Source organism: Amphiura filiformis, chromosome 12 (genome assembly GCF_039555335.1).
Source record: "Amphiura filiformis chromosome 12, Afil_fr2py, whole genome shotgun sequence".
Lineage (NCBI taxonomy): Eukaryota > Metazoa > Echinodermata > Ophiuroidea > Amphilepidida > Amphiuridae > Amphiura > Amphiura filiformis.
This window is the reverse complement of record NC_092639.1, coordinates 53969583-53988235: the sequence shown is the minus strand read 5'-3', so window position 1 is coordinate 53988235 and position 18653 is coordinate 53969583. Positions and strand designations below refer to the sequence as shown.

Sequence of the window (18653 nt, the reverse complement as noted above, 5' to 3'; positions counted from 1 at the left end):
AAGAGTTTGGAAATCCTTTGTTTTCTATTGTTGTTTTGTTTTTTTGAGAGAGGGGTTCAATGGGCCATATTTTGAAACAAGGTCTGTCGACAAAACAGCCAATTTGTGGTAGATGGTCACATAATAGTATTGTGTGAGGTATTGGGTATATACAGGGTGTCCCAGAAAAAATTACCGAGTGAATAAAATTGAACGTAAGTCGAGAAATAGACATCAGATTCAAAAAATTTAAAATGTAGCGCATAGCCTATTTTGTTGTGCATCACATACAAAAATGTTATTTGATTCGTTTGACTGGTTCCGAAGAAATGAATGATTACATAATGCGTGCATCAATGCAGTTCATTCCAAGTTTGATCAACAGGCGCTTTTGTCATACTCGCTCACCGCTTCCTAAATTTTGTGTATCTCATTAAATTAAGTCCACATTATCTATTAAAATCCGACGGTGTTATGTCATTCATGCTTTCACTGAAGATGAATAACAGTTTTTCCGAGAAAACTTTGATTTCTGCAATAGGAAGCTCTCCAACTGTAATTATTTAGATTGTGCAAATATACTTTACAAAAAACATTTGAGCCAAGAATGACAATGATCAAGTGCTTACAGCTTTACGTATGATTTTGGATACCACGCAACATTAATGTTGAAGTTTTAAAAGATTCAAACTTTGCATTACAATTTCTTGGAAATATTCCGAAAACATTAATGTATGTGAGACTTTTTTAAGTCAGCTGGAATTCTTTATGTAGTAATTCTTTATGCAATATTTATATCAACATTAGCGAAAAAAGATATTTACAAATATCGAGCATCATCTTATATTCAAGCTTTCATTCTCAATATCGTGCAGGTTTTCAAATTTGAACAAAACCTAATTAAATGTTTTTCAAGAAACAGGGTGTTTAAAAATAACGAAAAAGATTTCATAGAACAAAATATGAAGCCCATTGACAGTTTAACCACTAGTGCGCATTGTGTTGAATGATCTTTCTTTCAAACTTGGAATGAAGTGAATTGACACATGCGTTATGTAATCGCTCATTTCTTTGCGATCACTCAACTGATTCCAGTAAAATTGGAGTATAAGATGCAGAATAAGATGGGCTACACGCTGATGTTTAGATTTTTGGATTCTGATGTCTATTTTTTGACTTACGTCCAAATTCATTTGCCCGGTAATTTTTTCTGGGACACCCTGTATGTGTCAATTAATGCCTCTTTGTGTAGTAACCCTGATTATGTGCATTGTCACATTAACCCAGTGGGCACACCTGACATTGAAACCACGTTGAAATTTTGACGTTGAAATCAATTTTGATGTCAAAATCGGGTTGAAATCACGTTGTATTTGCAAATGGACTTCAACCTGACTTCACCCTCCTTAATTTTTGCATTGAAAGTTGGTTGAAATCAGTTTGAAATTTCAACGTTGTATCAACATTGAAATTTCGACCGGGTTTCAACTAACCTCTAGGTTGAAATTGGGTTGAAATCCGCTAGGTTAGGTCAAAACTTCAATGTTGTATCAACGTTGATTCAACATCGAAGTCCTAACCTGTGCCCACTGGGTAAGTATTTTTGTTTAACCCTGTACAAATCTTCTGACATCACAATATTTCAAGTTAAATGACACGTTATTAATATAATTGTGTACAATACCAATGTAACATGTTAAAATGTATTATTGTGTGTGCTTGTTTGTGAACCCCTGTAGTATTTGTGCATGAAGCCCTATAGTATTTGTGTGTGAACCACAGAATTAGAGAAGGAGAACCGGGACTCCCTATACTGTCACACACAATCGCACCGTCAGCTATGGGGATAAAATTGGGGGTATTCGGGTCCTTGCCAACGGTGCGCGGAGACAAATGAAAACAATTCTGCGTTTCATCTTTAAGCGTCTTGCAATCGACGCGTTTCACTATGAAGCATGTCATGCTTAGTATGCAATTTCGTGCTTACATTACAACAAATACCTCAAGAGCATTCCAAGGGAAGCCGAATACCCCCAATGTTTGCTCCATACCTGTCTCAAGATGGCGGTCGAGTCCCGGTTCTCCTTGTCTAATTCTGTGGTGCGAACCCTTATAGTATTCGTGAGTAAACCCCTATAGTATTTGTGAGTGAACTCCTATAGTATTCGTGTGTGAACCCCTATAGTATTTGTGAGTGAACTCCTGTAGTATTTGTGTGTGAACCCCTATAGTATTCGTACAACAAATAATTGTGGCAATCTCATATTATATCACCCCACAACAGGTAAGCTTACAGAATAAACACAACTATTACTCTAGTGTACAGGTTTACTTCATGATTGTATGACGTCACAGGTGGTTATATGAGATTGACCCCCAAACGCCTTTTTGGTCAAAAAAGGTCCAAATTTGGAAGGAAAAAATCCACTTTTTCAAAATCCACCCCCTCTCCAAGTCCATTTTTTGTCAAAATCAGCCCCTCTAAAATAATGGTTGGTTACGGGCTCAGCTATTCCAGTTTAAATCCATATAGGGTGTGTGTGCTATACATGCATCTCTCTGACCTAATACAATATGTTTGTGTGTGACACTGTGTAGAGCATATGTGTATGTAGTTTTCAAATTCAGAAATTTTGTATGTATTGTATATTTATGTTACAGACTTATGTGTTCAGTTACATGTATTCATATTCGCTGTCGTAGTGCACATTAAAATATGACCGTTGCCAGGTCAACTGGATCACGCTTTCTTTGTTACGAACCACTGATCAAAATGATCACAACACAAAGCCTATGGCATATCAAAATTCGGAACAGGTGTATGAGCCCAGGCTTGGAGCAGTAACCAATGGTAACTAACGTGCACTACGACAGCGAATTGAGACATTGGTGCATGGCAAGTCTATCGGTAATAGCTGCCAGGTGTTATATTTGTAGATGTGTACATTATAGAATGCAGAAATTACCAAATATGTATAGGGCAGCTATTGATGTTGGGGTGTTCTTGCACTGAAACCACAATAATATAGCAATCATTCACCCTCACATGCCTTATGCCATGCAGCTAAATTGAAGAAGAAAAATTAAGTTAGCACACAAAGCATATGCTATTGTGCATATTTATTTCTTATAATCAAAGATGCTGAACAAAATAAGTGCTATTGAACAAAGTGGTGTCAATCAGTACCTGAAATTAAGATGCTTGATTCTTTTGTATGTGCATTGCTGCATTTCACATATTTCAGCTCTAGCATTGGCATTAATGTGTATTATCTGGAAACCTGGAAAAGGCACTATTGTGTTCAATATGCACATCAAGCATTCTCCTAATTCCTCTAACTCTGTAACAGGGTCTTAGCTAGCCACCAATTTTGGATGGGCAGTTTGCTCCTGGTATGGGCAAGATTAGTGTATTTGACAGATGTTAAATTCTACAAATAAGGTTTATGTCTCAAAGCCGCCATAAAATCATGAAATTCTAAGACAAATTTGGAAGAAAAGTTACTTTATTCGATTTGATTAGGTTAAAAACAATTGATATTTGTACTTAAATTGTGTAAATTAACCACAATTTTATGCTGTGTACTTTTGAACACTCAATCAATAATGACATCTCAATTCAAAATTTAAGTTTAAAAAAAATTGAAAAAAAAGCTTTCCGCATTTGTTTGTGAAAGTGCCATGGGCTTTAAGACATAAGTATTATTTTTTTGTGTGGCCTAATGCTTGTTCAGGTCCTCACATTCAAAATAAGACCAGACGAATAAATCAAGGCTGTAGCAAGCTTTGAGCGATAACTATTTGAACCGACTACACTCTAGAAGGTGCAGAGGTCTGGTTTATGTCTTCAGGGTCAAATTTTGAACAGGAAGTGTTTGAAGCACTTGTCAAATCCGAGCTAAGAATCTGCTCTGTAATGAAATATAACAGTATTTTGAATGTGGATCTCACTTCTTCAGTAGATTATGTAGAGGCTAGTACTTATTAGCTGTATATTGTATGCTATGTTATATTCTGGTTCTAGCTGACATTGTGCTTGAAGCATGAAGTCAACTTGACCAATGAATTCACATGGAGATGTGCATAAAATTTAGTTTTTAGAATGTTGGTTTTATGGAATCGATTTCGCATTTTACAATTTTGACATTAATTGGGCTATTCCATCTGATATCTGCTATACCCCTGTGGAAGAGTTAATAAAAGTCTTCCACAGAGGGAGTATGTTTTTCAAATGAATTGGAAAATTAATTACTTTGAAACCCATTCTCCCTCTGTGTGTGGCTTTACCTATATCTTCCACATCTAGAGTGAGTATTTCAAATGCAAATTACTCAATTGTCTGTTCTATTTGAAACTCATACCCCCTCTGTGATAGACTTTAGCTAAATCTTCCACAGGTGTAGGGTGGATGTTAAATGAATGTCCCATTGTTTGCTCTGAAGAAGCATATTATTTGCTTTTATAAAGTTAATCGTAGTTTTAGTAACAAATATTAAAATGGTTTGTTAAATATAGCAAAAAGCACTTGTTTAATGTTATTTTGAATAAACATAATAGATATAGATATATTTCCTCCAATCTCTAAAATACTACAATTAAATTTAATAAATTTTAGCTGGAAAGTATTTCAGCTGATGATAATCATGTATATAGTGTATTTTCACACCATTTCACTTGTCCTTAGATTGAATTGAACCTATTTTTGTACTTTTATTTTCTTAGAATTCGTGTATTGACACAATCTATAGGAGGAGATGGAACATGGTTGAAGTAGATATTGTTTATATGGGTCAAAGTTCAAAACCAGACATTTTGTGCAGCTGAAAGCAGTCCAGTGCATTTGGAAATTCTTTCAAGAAGAGTTGTAATTTTTTAGTAAAAATTTACAAAACAATTTGTGGAAAGATTTTAATTAACAGATTTGAATGAATCCAACTTAAATTGCATAGGAAAAAATGATTCTTGCACTGTGGAAGTACAACAATTGCTAAATTTATAGATATGTTACATGACTCCTTAATGAAATTGACCTTTGACCTAGAATGATTTTGACCAAACAAATTACATGTGAGTAAAGGTCAAAATATAGTCTGACATCTTACATGCATTTTCCAAATGTTTGCCACTGTAGAACCAAACCCCAAAACGCATTGCACATGAAAAGGTCAGACCATATATTGACCTTAAACCCATGGGCACTACTCACCAAATTATCAGCCTCTAAGAACTTTTTTGATTGGTTACTATGTGTAGAGCCAATCAGAGATATGGTAAGAATAGTCAGAAGAGCTAAAAGGGATTTAGCTTAAAATTGCTAAGAGACCTAAAAGCTCTATATTGATTGGTTATTTGGATGATTGTATCATGTAATTTTCTAAGAAAGGCAGTAGTGCTCATGGGCTAGATGAGGCTGGAAAGAATGTAAAATATTTTTTGCATGTATATAAATATCAGTTAACATGATAAAAGGTTAATTATTAATGTAGGGCCTAGTATTGCAATATTAAATGCATTGAATATACACAAAGTTGCAATTAATAATTATGTAGACATTATTGAGTATGATATATTAGCTGCTTATATGAATTCTAATTCTTATTTTTATGAAAAAAAAATGCTGCTTGGGAATTATACACATTCAAGCAAACATGACTCTAACAAGTAACAAAACATCACTTCTGTATTGATTTTCAATTAAAGTGTATATGAAAATACATGTAAATCATATGCATGTAATTCCTTTTGTAAAATGAGCACTTGTATTGTATTTTCATTTTAAATTGGTAAACAAGATTCAGTTTTGGAATATCAAAATTTATATTGTTTTATTCAGATGATATTCATTTCATATAAATTTTATTACAACATTCCAATTAAAGCTTTAAATGAGATGTACATTTATCATACCACCAGACATATTTTCGTATCTAGTCAGTGAGTGTGTATTTACACTTAGCGATAATGCGTAAGCACGACACACGTATACGACGAGGTATGCGTATAAAGGCAATTCGCGTAAATCGGAACAGTAATCTATTTTTGTAATGTTTTTCTTATTTTGCAACAAACAAAGTATATAAAAAACGTCATAATTTCAATATTTGGAATGACTTAGTGGTATGATAAATTAGCTCATTGTCATACTGACACTTTGCGCACGATAATTTCCCGTACCATACCGACGCTGTACCTAATAGCTATTATATATCTGATCTAAAGATTCCCGCCATCTGATTGGTTAAAAGAGCAGGCATAATTTTGACTATTCCCACAAAAGTAACCATTCCCCGGGCATAGTTCTGCATGTGCTTTGTTCCCAGCATAAAATGATATTACGCACACATAAATGTTTTCATGCGTTATAATTACGCAGAAATCGCAGATTGTAGTCTGTGCCCTTCGCATTGAAACTATTAATTTCTCTTCACAATATTGATGCTTTTAACCAAACAGATGACAAGAATCTTAAGATTTGGTATATAAAACAAATATTGACTGCTTTTTATTTGGAGCATGGTTAAAATTATAGGCCCGCGGTGATCTCAAAACCATGATTATGCCCCTGGTTTTGAGATCACCGCTGGCCTATAATTTTAACCATGCCCCAAATAAAAAGCAGTCAGTATTTGTATAATAGTATACCATGTAGGTCTGCAATGTCAAGTTCAAACTTGGCATCAATGACATGACATGACATCAGGATTTTTCTGAGATAATATAAAATGGACATTTTTTGCTACATTTATTTTAGCACTTTTGTGTTTTAGCAGCTGCCAAAAAATAACAACATGAAAATATATTCCCATTTTATTTTGGTAAGAAATTCAGTATATATTTGAATAGAAGCAACTATGTTACCAAAACAGAGCAGTATATTTGTAATAAATTCTAGCTTGATGGAGGGGGCTATTCTAGGTGATATTCATACACCCCTTATGAAAGACATGACCGAAATCTTGCACACAGGGTGTGTAGATTTCAAATGGAGTGCCAGATTTTTTTTTGTGCCAGATTAAGGTTGCACCTTCCACAGGGTGTGTATGGATTTCAACTTGATTAGCCCATGTATAACTTGTTTGTAAAGTTAACAATACATTGTATATATCACCCAAAGCATTGTATAATGCAGTGACCTTCCCCCATTATATTTTTCCACTACATATTCAATTCTCAATAAAGCAGAAAGCACAACAAATTATTTCAGTGCCTAAAATTGTGACTGATTAAGGTTCAAGGTAATATCAAAGACCCCAGATTCAAAATCTACCAGAGTACCATTACTTGTCTACATCTACATCTACCAGGTTACTCAGTAAAGTTGCCAAAAGGCAATATCTGACTGAGAAAACAATACTGACGCCGGTCATCAGACTCGGTCAAACTGACAAATAATAAAAAATTACACTTTAAAGCTACACTTAAATGTATGCACTGTACACACGATCATTAGTGCACAATGGTAGATTTTGTATCTAGGGTCTTTTATATTGCCCAATAAAATTGAATGTGTATGGGCCACTTAAGTGGTGTATTAGCGGGATGGTTGCAAAATTTTGCTCCCCCCTTGGCTCAGTGGTTCCGGTATGCCCCTAGCAATGCAGCATTTCCTGAATGATACTGATATCTGTGATGAATGTTCTAGCACCTCTATGGGCACTGGGAAAAGTATCTTTGAAACAAATCCCTATGTACCTACCCTTTCTTGTTCAGCCTATTACAACAACTTGTTTTATGTTACTCCTACCCTCACAATAACTAAATAAGTTGTCAAAGATGAAAACTTTCCTTACCCACTGGGATGCACCCCCCGCTATAGCTGATGTCAGTAAGTGAAGCAAGGAGATAAATTTTGAACAGTTGAGGGAATCCAGACCTGTAGTCCACCCCCACTTTTGAAAACCTGCGGATGCCACTGCCCTTACCCCTTTGGAGTCCCTAACCTTCAAGGGAGTCCCTTACAGTAAGTATAGATGAGTTGATTGATGTCATTACCTGGCACAGAGAAGATGTAAAGAAAAGGAGATAGATCCAGCTATCCTCAAACAAAATATGTGTATTGCCGCTCATTCAAAAGCAATCCCGCTATTTAGGTTGAACAATAAAATACAACAAAAGGGTTCGAACCCATGACGGGTGTAATACACAAGTTGCTGCTTACTAGTTTTAGGGAAACGTCAGTGTCTGTATACCATCAATACTATGCATACCATGCATGCAGATCCTAACATCCAGTTTATTTCAAATAAAATATGACTGAAGTTCCATGGCAAATAATAATTTTGCACGCTTGGTTACGCTTTCAACATCTACGATTTATGATACAGACTATTTTCAATTATCAAAATATCTTTATTAGGTTTGCAGGAAATGACAGGAAAATACATAAAACAATAAAATATAGATCAAAAATCATCCCTTTTCTAACAAAATCCTAAAACACTCTCCTAAATAATTAATATATGTTCCAAAATGGGCGGATTTTTTTGGAATCTTTACAAAACTACATTTCTTTCTAATAGTATCCACGTGTGGTATCCCTTCAGAGCTACATCAGGTACTTAACACACACGTGTCATACTTTCAAGGGATTCTCTATAGAAACATTGGATATGGTTTCAATTCTTGAGTGAAAATTAATCAACCGTAGTCGGCAACACACATCACATCAAAGGCTACTTTCAAGTAGATGTGTAACTACTTGAGAATAAAGGACTATGAATAGGTGCGACAGGATTACCTACTGGATTATCTCAAGGATATAATTCAGTTCTCCCTCCTTTCTTTACATCTTCTCTGCCTGGCAGTATGCTTGTGCATCATCACAATTTCCATTTTTTCCCTGCTTGTATGCCGGCGCATCATATTTTGTTCAGGGCCTGTGCTTTTTTAAATCCCACCACATCACAATAAGGCTATTACACAATGTAGTGGTTGTATGCAGTTCGCTCAAGCATATCGATATACCAGTCCTTTACGTTTGTTGATAAACATTGAGATCAACTCATCTATAGCTAGGGATCTAGAGGTAGGGATAAGCATCCTAGTCTGCTGCCCTCATTCGGAATATGTATCCTAGGTCTAGACAATAGGCCGATTAGCGGCCATTTTATCTTTGACATGATTTTATTCACGTGTCCTTATACTTTAGTACACAAATATAAGTTTACAGGTTTACAATATTAAAATTACATTTTGAATATGCAATATATTCTTTAGTAAATCGATCAAATGACGGTGATTGTTCAGGTATTATATGCTTGATAAAATTAAACTGTCTGACCAGCTAGTATTCTCCTCCGCCGCCAGTGTGATTCCAGACACTCCACGTACCGTGTTGCGAAGGTGGAGGAGACTAAAGCTGTATTGACGAACACGCATGCGTTAAAAAATATGTAGCCTAGGTCGAACAATAGCGTGACGTAGTTTCCGTCATTGTTCCTATGCACTTTCACCCTCCTGCTATAGCACCCTATATCAATACCAATATCACTGCAGTAGTAGATAACTAAGTACCAGTATCAGCAGTAGATAGCTACTTCATCAATACCAGTCAGCAGTAGCTAGTATACAAATATTAACTGTCTATGAGTGTGATGGTCGAAATATAATCATGAGGTGAAAGATGGATTGTTCCATTCCACGAGCCGGAACGGCGCAGTGGAATGGAACAATACATTTTCACCAGTGATTATTTTTCACCATTACTACCTAATTTAAGACAGTTAATATTTGTTTTATATCACTCATGCATAAATTCTATTACTAAAATACTATTTAAGGTAGGAAATACATTTTTTCATCAACATAACGCCTTGTTTTGCCGTGATATACTTCACATTTTGGGGTCCACCCCATAACTAAATCGGCGAGTCCAAGAGTCAGCAAGACGGCTTGGCGCAGGCGCACTCACGGCAAAGCACTATGATGGTAAAGACTATCACACGGAGAGGGTGATGGTAAAAATGATAAATGGTAATCAACCAATGAACTGTCTAGAATTTTTGTATGAGTGATATAACAATAGATGGCTACTTCATCAATACCTGCATCAATAGTAGATAGCTACTTCATCAATACCAGTATCTGCAGTAGACAGCTACTTCATCAACACCAGTATCAGCAGTAGATAGCTACTTCATCAATACCAGTATCAGCAGTAGCTAGCAATAGATGGCTACTTCATCAATACCAGTATCACCAGTTACTTCATCAATACCAGTATCAGCAGTTGGTAGATACTTCATCAATACCAGTATCAGCAGTAGATAGATATGTCATCAATACCAGTATCAGAAGAAGATAGCTGCTTCATACTAGTATCAGCAGTAGATTACTGTTTCATCAATACCAGTATCAGCAGTAGACAACTACTTCATCAATACAAGTATCAGCAGCAGATAGCTACCTCATCAGTAGTAGATACCAGTATCAAAAGTAGATAGCTACTTCATCAATATCACAATAACATTTTTCAAACAATATGACTGTTTAAAAATGTTTTCATGGCCTTGATATAACCCCAAAATTTGAAATGTTGTCTAAAAAGAGTTACAAAAATAATATCTGTGTTTGCTAGGTACTTCGTCAATACCTTATCATTGCAACAGTATCTTAGATATTTTATCAATATCGCACTTGCAATAGACCCACCAGAGTCTGGTTCTAAGTCCAGAGACCTCAGAGAATTGTTTGATGCCTACCCAAGACAAGGAGATATGCAGCTCAAGAAATACTTCCTGAGACACCTTTAAAGAGGCATTATAATGGAGTGCTCATCTGTATAAGGGTGAAATAAGGCTCCCAATGAATTACTTCTCAATATCTGCATCCTAAATATAAGTATCAGCAGTAGATAGCCTCTTTATCAATAATGGTATCAGCAATTATAGATAGCTAAATTATCAGTACCAAAAAGTACCAAAGGTGTTTATATTTAACCAATGTCATTCTCTGGAGTTTTCATGTCCTTTTGATACATGTCAATGGTTAATATGTGACTGGACACTACGAATCAGCTGTAAAGTCGGCCCCCGGTCAATTTTGTTTTATTTTGTGTTTAGAAGATATATATCATAAGCTTTAAAATAGTATATATCATTTGACTTCAAACGATATCCAGAAGCGGGGTTATGGTTTGTTGAACTCTGCTCCTTCAACAAAATGGTACCTTTATTTCGGTTCTACATGTATCTCTTTTTCCACATTGCTGGTCATAAAGTCAACAAGGTTCAGGAATGTCCTCTCATTGTTATTGTTGGTTATACATACCTAGACAAAATACAATGCAATTGTAACCCACCACTTGAACAGGATTTAGCCAAAGCAAACAAAGAGCTATTTAATGATTCTATAATGTAGAAGATTATTATCCTTTTCAATGGGATTATTGATTGGTTTAAACGCTATCAAATGAGGAACATGTCGCGCCTAAATGAAACACCTATAAATACGACCTTCACACACATTTTGCACTGTATTTCAGAATACAATTTGCCGAACTTACGGCTCATTCGTAGTGTCCAATCACATATTGTATCAATTAGAACACAAGTCGAAGCCCCACAACCTTTTGGTCTACAGGCAAAGACGCAAATTCCTTCCAGTATACATCCAAGTATGCTATCTGAAGATCTGGCCGATACAGCTCAACTGCTTTTAGAATGTCTGTATCATATGTTGTAGGATAACCCCGGCATACATTAAGAATGAGATGACAATTTTGTGGCAGGACATCACAAATATTCTGCAGGACATTGAAAATTCCGACATTGTGGTTCACGCAAACAGCAAATGTGTGAAGAGTTGGAATAGTTGCTAGAATGTACAATGCTGGCTTGTAATCATCTAATGGGAAAACACTGAATTGTGGACAACTGATCTTTAAATGAGTCAACTTCTTGGCATGCTCTTTGATCACGTTTGCAAGATCTTCGTACTTGAAATCATTTCGAGGAGAGGTGAGAAACTCTAAATGTGTCAACTCTGACAAAGCTTGTAATAAAGCTGACATTCTTATGGCGACATCAGAAACACTGAAAATCCCACTTTCAAGATGAAGATATGCGAGATTCGTAAATTTTGATAGCAAAGCTAGTTCACCATCTCCAATTGTTGCTTCACACAGGGTCAACTTCTTCAATTTGGGAAACTTATTATCGCTTAGATTTTCAAACAGCATGAAGAAGCGTTCAGAAGTGTCAAAAGCTATACTGGATCTGGATGTAATTGAAGCAACATCAAGTTTCAGTTGAAGTTCCTCTAGAGACGACGGCAGATTAGACAGGTCTATTTCTATGGCACTAACGCAGCCTTTGTTGATACGCCTGTGGTTTGTGCTACAAGTACGGTAGCATCCGGTGTAATTTGTTATGGATAAGCTTTTCAGATTGGGACAGTATTTTTTCAGATGCATGATGACTGATTCTGGGATGTTATCATAGGTACATGTGATGAGATGCTCTCCAATGTATGCTGTGAAGAAATCGGGAACACTTGATGGAATATAACGACTCAACCTCTTGTTGAATTTAGATTTGTTGTAGGCAAATGTGAAAGACTTCCATATTTGTTTGTCTCGTACAGCTGCGTTCCAGGCCCTGCAAAGCCTTGAAGAAAAAAAAAATCAAATATCATTAATAAATATTGTTGTTACTTTTAACATGCATTTTCTTGCAGATAAATTACAGAATGTTAATGAAAAAAAAACAAGGTTTGAAAATATTATTGGTGATGTTATCGCAATAGACTCCAATTAAGGTCAACAATACATGTGGCACAAGGTTAGTCATTTTATACCAATTTTTGTTTGATCAAAGTCCAGTGGCATAGTGTCACAGGAGTTGCAGGGGGGGTCAATTGATTTGAAAATTTAGAAATTCCCATATGAAATTGCCAAAAAAATGGCCTGTGCCCCCCCCCCCCCCCCCATCAGATCTGGTTCCCCCAATCACGGTCGGTACTTCCCCCTCCCATAGAATGACTCGCGCTACGCCACTGCATGTCAAAGTCCTCTTATTTTGTACAAATACTTACCCGGCCACCACACATTTCTCACTGACTGTTAGAAAAGAGAAAATGTGTACGAGTACAAGTTCTGGTAACAATTGAAATGAGGGCTGCTTGTCAGTTGATTTTTGAGGTTCTGTCTTGCTAACATTGTTATCAACTGCTTGTGCATTGGATACATTTTCTTCGTCTTTTTTGATCTTCTCTGGATCATCTCTCCTTTGTTCCACATTCTGTGTTACTTTCTTTTCCTTCTTTCTTGTACTGTTGTGGCGTCTGGAAGCAGATGGTGAATTACCCATCCTGTGTGGTTTAGAATTAAGTTAAATTTAGAAATGAAATCCATCGCAAAAAATCTAATGCAATAATTTGTGAAAAACTAAAACCCAAATACAGTGCTACTTTTGAGTACTTATGGAACATAGCTTAAATCCTTTATTAGACTAGTGCATTAGGGGGCCTGTATCAAAATATTCTGGTGATTTATCCACCCATTCCCTGGAATTTAAGCCTATGCCTGTGTGATATTAAGGCTATGTAGGCTATATAGAGGGTGTATGGATTTCTACCTTACCTCCTTCCTTGATGGCGTTGCCTGCTTATATAACCTTTCAATTGCTACTTGTTGGTACATATCATAGTGCAGCCCATTAGGATACATGACATTATGCATATTTTGTACATGTATGCATGTAATATATAATATAATATATCTCATTATTCAAAATGGCATGCAAATGCAATGGCCTTAGAATTATTGAAAGTAGGACTAATAAAAGTACACTTATGCCATTTGTGCCACTTGAAATGTCCCCTTTTTCAGTTGTTGCTTTATGGGACCATTTGCTGGCTCCTACTAAACCTACAAAAGTTGGCTACACCAAATCAGTAATGTTACTTGACATAAAGCTACATAAGTTCTGGGACACTTTACCACAAATAGTACTCACCCCAAATGCAAAGTTTTGTTCTCATTAACAGGACACATAGAACACACCACAACCATTTCAATTCTACCAACATGCAACAATGACAAAAAAACTTGTTTAATACTTAAAAGTTTTACTATACCTGGACACTAACCTGCATTATCTTGTATGTATTCCTTGCAGTTGGTCAAATTGTTGTTATACAGTTCTCGCTTCAGTGCAACCTGTCAGCTACTAAATGGTACAAACTACAAATATGTGGCTTTCTTAATCTTCCTTAACATAACTTGCAGTTTCTAACTTTCTGCTAATGTAGAAATAGTTTCATAGCAACACGTATAGTCATACTGCAAATAACTCGGGTCCATGAAGTGCATTTAACTTAATGGTTGAATACACAATAGACAAAAGACAAACTTCTGTTTAGTAACTTTTATGGTGACAACTCAATATTTTCGCAAGTGTGAAGATGCATTATATTTTTGCAGCTATGATTGAAATTGCAATTTGCTTAGGCCTATATAATAAGTCAAGGCTATGAGTATATATTTTGTTTCCTTCATGTTGTTGTTATATTGCTTATATTTAATTTATTTCATTATTTTTAAAATCTTGTTTTCCCCTTTTTTGATGGCACCTAATAATTGTCTACACTTCCTCTTTCTGCACCCATATTTACATTCTGGTACATGCATCAGAAAAATATAAATGCAACAATTATGCCACTCTAGTTTATTTCCATAAAACAACAAAATGGAAGAAAGTTCAATTTTGCTGCAATTTATTCCATTATGTAAGCATAATTTGTTCACTTATTATCTTTTATTAAATGTTTCTTTATTATCTTTATTATTATAAGACAAAACAAATAAATATGCAATTATGCACAGATAAATGTTCACTATTTTAGTGTTGCAAGTACATGTACAATCACGGTTCATCTGATTTAATGACGACTGTGGAATGCATGGTGAAATAGAAAGTATTTCTATCTGACAGGACTAATTTTTTGTATATTAACCACAGGCAAAATCATAGCAAAAAAAACCCCACACAAATAAACAATAGAATGTTACCCTGGATATATTACCAACATCATGGTTGTTAACAGAAATGGGTAGTCTGTGACACAGTCTGGCAAATTTATAAATAGAATCCAGGATAGCCACCAGGCATGAGAATGGCTTTTTTGAAAACTGCCTGAAAAAGCGTATGAATTCTGCCTTTAAAAGCCCAAAACAAGCTGAAAAAAAAATAATAAAAATGTGTATCTTTGGACAACAAAACTGCCTGAATTCAGGCAAAAGCCTGAGCAATTTGTGACTTATAGCTTGATATTTTACTAAATAAAATAGTTTTACAGGGGTGTAATGTTATTACAAAACAAATAACCCAAAAGCAGAGCTTGGCTTTTGGTGTATGACGTCCTTAGTTCAATTCCCAGCAGTGGACATTTGCTTGGATATTGAAGGGGGGAGTCTGAAATTATTTGGAAACATATGCAGATTAAATTCAGACTTCTGCTCTCCCCCATGGTTCATTTAGAATTGGATAAATGGGTCATGAAAGTACTCCTTCCTTTGGAGGGAATGTTTTTAAGCAGCCAGTCCTGTGTATAGAGAGCCATACCTGTATATGTCTCTTGCAGTTACTTTTGAAAAGTGTAGCGAGGTAACCCGGTATAAAAAAGGACAAAAAAAAAGCTTCAATAGCGGCTTTCTTGTTTTATCCACGGTTGTAAACTCAAAACAAATCAAATCTAATCAAAATAAAAAACACAGGACACTGCTGTTTATACTTTTGTTTTTGTTAAGAATGCATTTATTATTATCATCATTCTGATACATATTGGAATGCTACAATGTAACAAGTTTGAACACAAATTCAATACATATGTAATGCTGTTATTTTAATCAATGTCACTGGGCTGTAATACATACATATATCCAAACATACACCCCTTTTGAAAGAAATAACCTTAATAACCCAGCACACAAGGAGTGTAGATTTTAAATCATCACCCATTCAGGTAATCCTGATTTCAAAATCACATTTTAGACCATGTCTTCCATGGGGGGTGTATGGATTTCAACTGGAATATCCCAATATAAACCCACTATTACACAAGCTGTTCCATTTGAAATCTACACCCCTTGAGGATCATTTTGGAATTCCAATTAAATTTAACAGTTTTTGACATTCCAAATCCAACAATTTACCAAAATGATGCAAAAGGAATGCAAGATCTTGGTGTACAAACAAATATTCCCAAATGGAATAACTGGATTTCAACATTTCTAGTTTTCAGCTAAAATGTGCAAGAATTTCCCCTTGGATTTACCAAAATGAGATAGCAGTGTCATCATCAGGGAGTGTGAATTTCAAATGGAATAGCTCAATATTTTAATGGCTCAGCGGTAAAAAGATGTATCTCCATTACATGTCTTATGAATGATTGCATCTACTGATAGATAGCCATAGGATCAGCGGCACAAAGGCATATGTCCATTAGCCACTGTGCATTAGTATACAGCTCGGTGGCACAAAGACATAACTCCAATCATTAAAATGAATGTTATATCTTAATGTCACTGAATTTGACACAAATACAAGGCAGCTTATGGACATATGTCTTTGTGCTGCTAAGTCCTATGCTATTTAATAGCAATCATTTACACAGCAGCTATTTGCCGTTGAAGTGATTTGATAATCGGATTAATCGGTACCTCAGCATTGAGCCATAGATGTCAAAGAGCAGGGATAAAGACTTGGACCGTAATTCTATAGAATATTCATATCATGCTGATCACTCGCACCTGTAAGATTAGTATCTTTGACAAGAGTAGTATTGTATTCAATCTATGATTGCAGACAGACACGGGTGATGAGTGCAACCTGCTTGTAGTGCAGGGCGATATATACAAAAATTGTTTTCACCTATTGCTATGGTAGTTAATCCGATTATTACATCACTTCAACGGCAAATGGGGATAAAATTTTCTACTGTTAAGTAATTTATTTTATTTTGTAATTAGGTTCAATGATATGCCATCATTGAGGTGGATACAAACTTTTAAAGTTTCAGGTGGATATAAAACTTTTGAACTTAAAAGTTTGGGTAATAATTAAACAAACTCAATATTATACTCTTACCAATACCATGCCATTGGTCTGCCAACAGTTACCATAACAAAATAATTCAATCTCTTGGTCTCATTATAAACAAAATATTAACACTATATACAAATCTTAAGCAAGATTAAGTCTTGATAATGACACCCAAATATAGAATACAAAGCAGCACACATTTGAATTTTAAGGCCAAAAAGTGAGACCGCTTCCCTTCTATTAAAAGGTATTTTGCATTCCTTTAACATATCACACACTCAATATCCATTCTTACATTTTCAAAGCATCAAAAATAAACAGCTAGAAACTAGATTCGGATGATTTCAACATTCATCAACAAGAATTTCAAGATGTCTTTTACTCCTAAAATAAACATGTGCACCATTAAACACAGCTTTATTTCCACTTCATCTGATTAAAAAAAATGCCTATTATGCTATACTTACACAATATATTGGTTACAATTATCAGCAACTTTAACGAGCCATCCAACATATTAATTAATCATTTTTTTTTTTTCGTGACTCCTTCGTAAAATGACTGATATCAATATGTGACACGATCAAGGGGAATGAGTCGGATGTCGCTAACATTGATTTTGAGCTATTGGCAAAGAAAGTGTTAAAATTCTTTTGCTTTCTATTGTTTTTAGCGATTGATAAGATGATGTAACTTCGCAAAGAAAAGCTGTATCAACTTGCAAGGGGTTTTCAGTTTCTGAAAGCTCTAAATGTTCTGTTTAGAAACATATACAAAACTCATTTTCGACCAGGGTCAACATGTTACTCATTCCCCTTGATCATGTCACATATAAAGTTTCAAAAACTCCCCAAGCAAATTGTCAAAGTATCAAAGCATAATAATAAAAAAGAAAGAAAAGCAAGAAAAACAAAAGTAACACATTATGGGATAGAACACACAAAAACAAAGGACAAAAATTCAATTGCACATTATTTCTATTCAGACCATAGAGATAAGATCCAAAGAGTACCTACTCCACCATGTTTGTGTGTCACTCATGGAGGGCAAATAATGTACCTCTGGATTATTTCTTCATGTGCCTGTATACTTCAATTTGAAGTGTGTGTTTGTTTGTATTGTGTGAGTACTACATTGTGTTTAATGTGTGTAGGTGCTACACATGCAAACCTTAGTTACACTCACGCTGATAGACACAAATGATCGTTTGAGATCAGCTTTTGCAGATTATGCCAGAGGTACACTATCCAGGCCTGAGAGTGTGTCTTTGAAAAAATATCTGTTTTTAGCTTTTAAAATCTGAAATTATTTAAACTATACATACTTTTGTACACAACAAGTGTAGAAATATATCTGAAAGTTAAAAAAAAAAATATCTGAAATCAGATAAATATCTGGTCTCTCACATCCCTGACTATCTTAAGTACATCAACCATGTCAGAAATGCCAAGATCTATGCTACCAATAACAACTGAGCCTCTTAATAACTCTTGTGAAGTTGCAACAGCAATGTTTTCTTGGACACATATACTCAAGATGCTAGAGGAAAAGCCTTGTAGAAAGTATGTCCTTTACACACCATCACATGGCAAAATGACACCAGGTCGACAAAGAACATCCTATTTGTCTTAC

The 18653-nt window shown here is 35.3% G+C and overlaps 1 protein-coding gene across 1 annotated transcript; it reads right to left on the bottom strand.

Annotated features, from left to right (window-relative positions):
- Positions 1-10951: 10951 nt before the first annotated feature.
- LOC140165426 (uncharacterized) lies at positions 10952-14267 on the bottom strand. The gene is made up of 3 exons (XM_072188731.1): positions 14068-14267; positions 13012-13287; positions 10952-12584 (listed from the first exon to the last, which is right to left on the bottom strand). The coding sequence occupies exons 2-3, from the start codon at positions 13284-13286 to the stop codon at positions 11519-11521; spliced, it is 1341 nt and encodes a 446-aa protein (XP_072044832.1). The 5' UTR covers position 13287; positions 14068-14267; the 3' UTR covers positions 10952-11518.
- Between the last annotated feature and the right edge of the window lie 4386 nt (positions 14268-18653).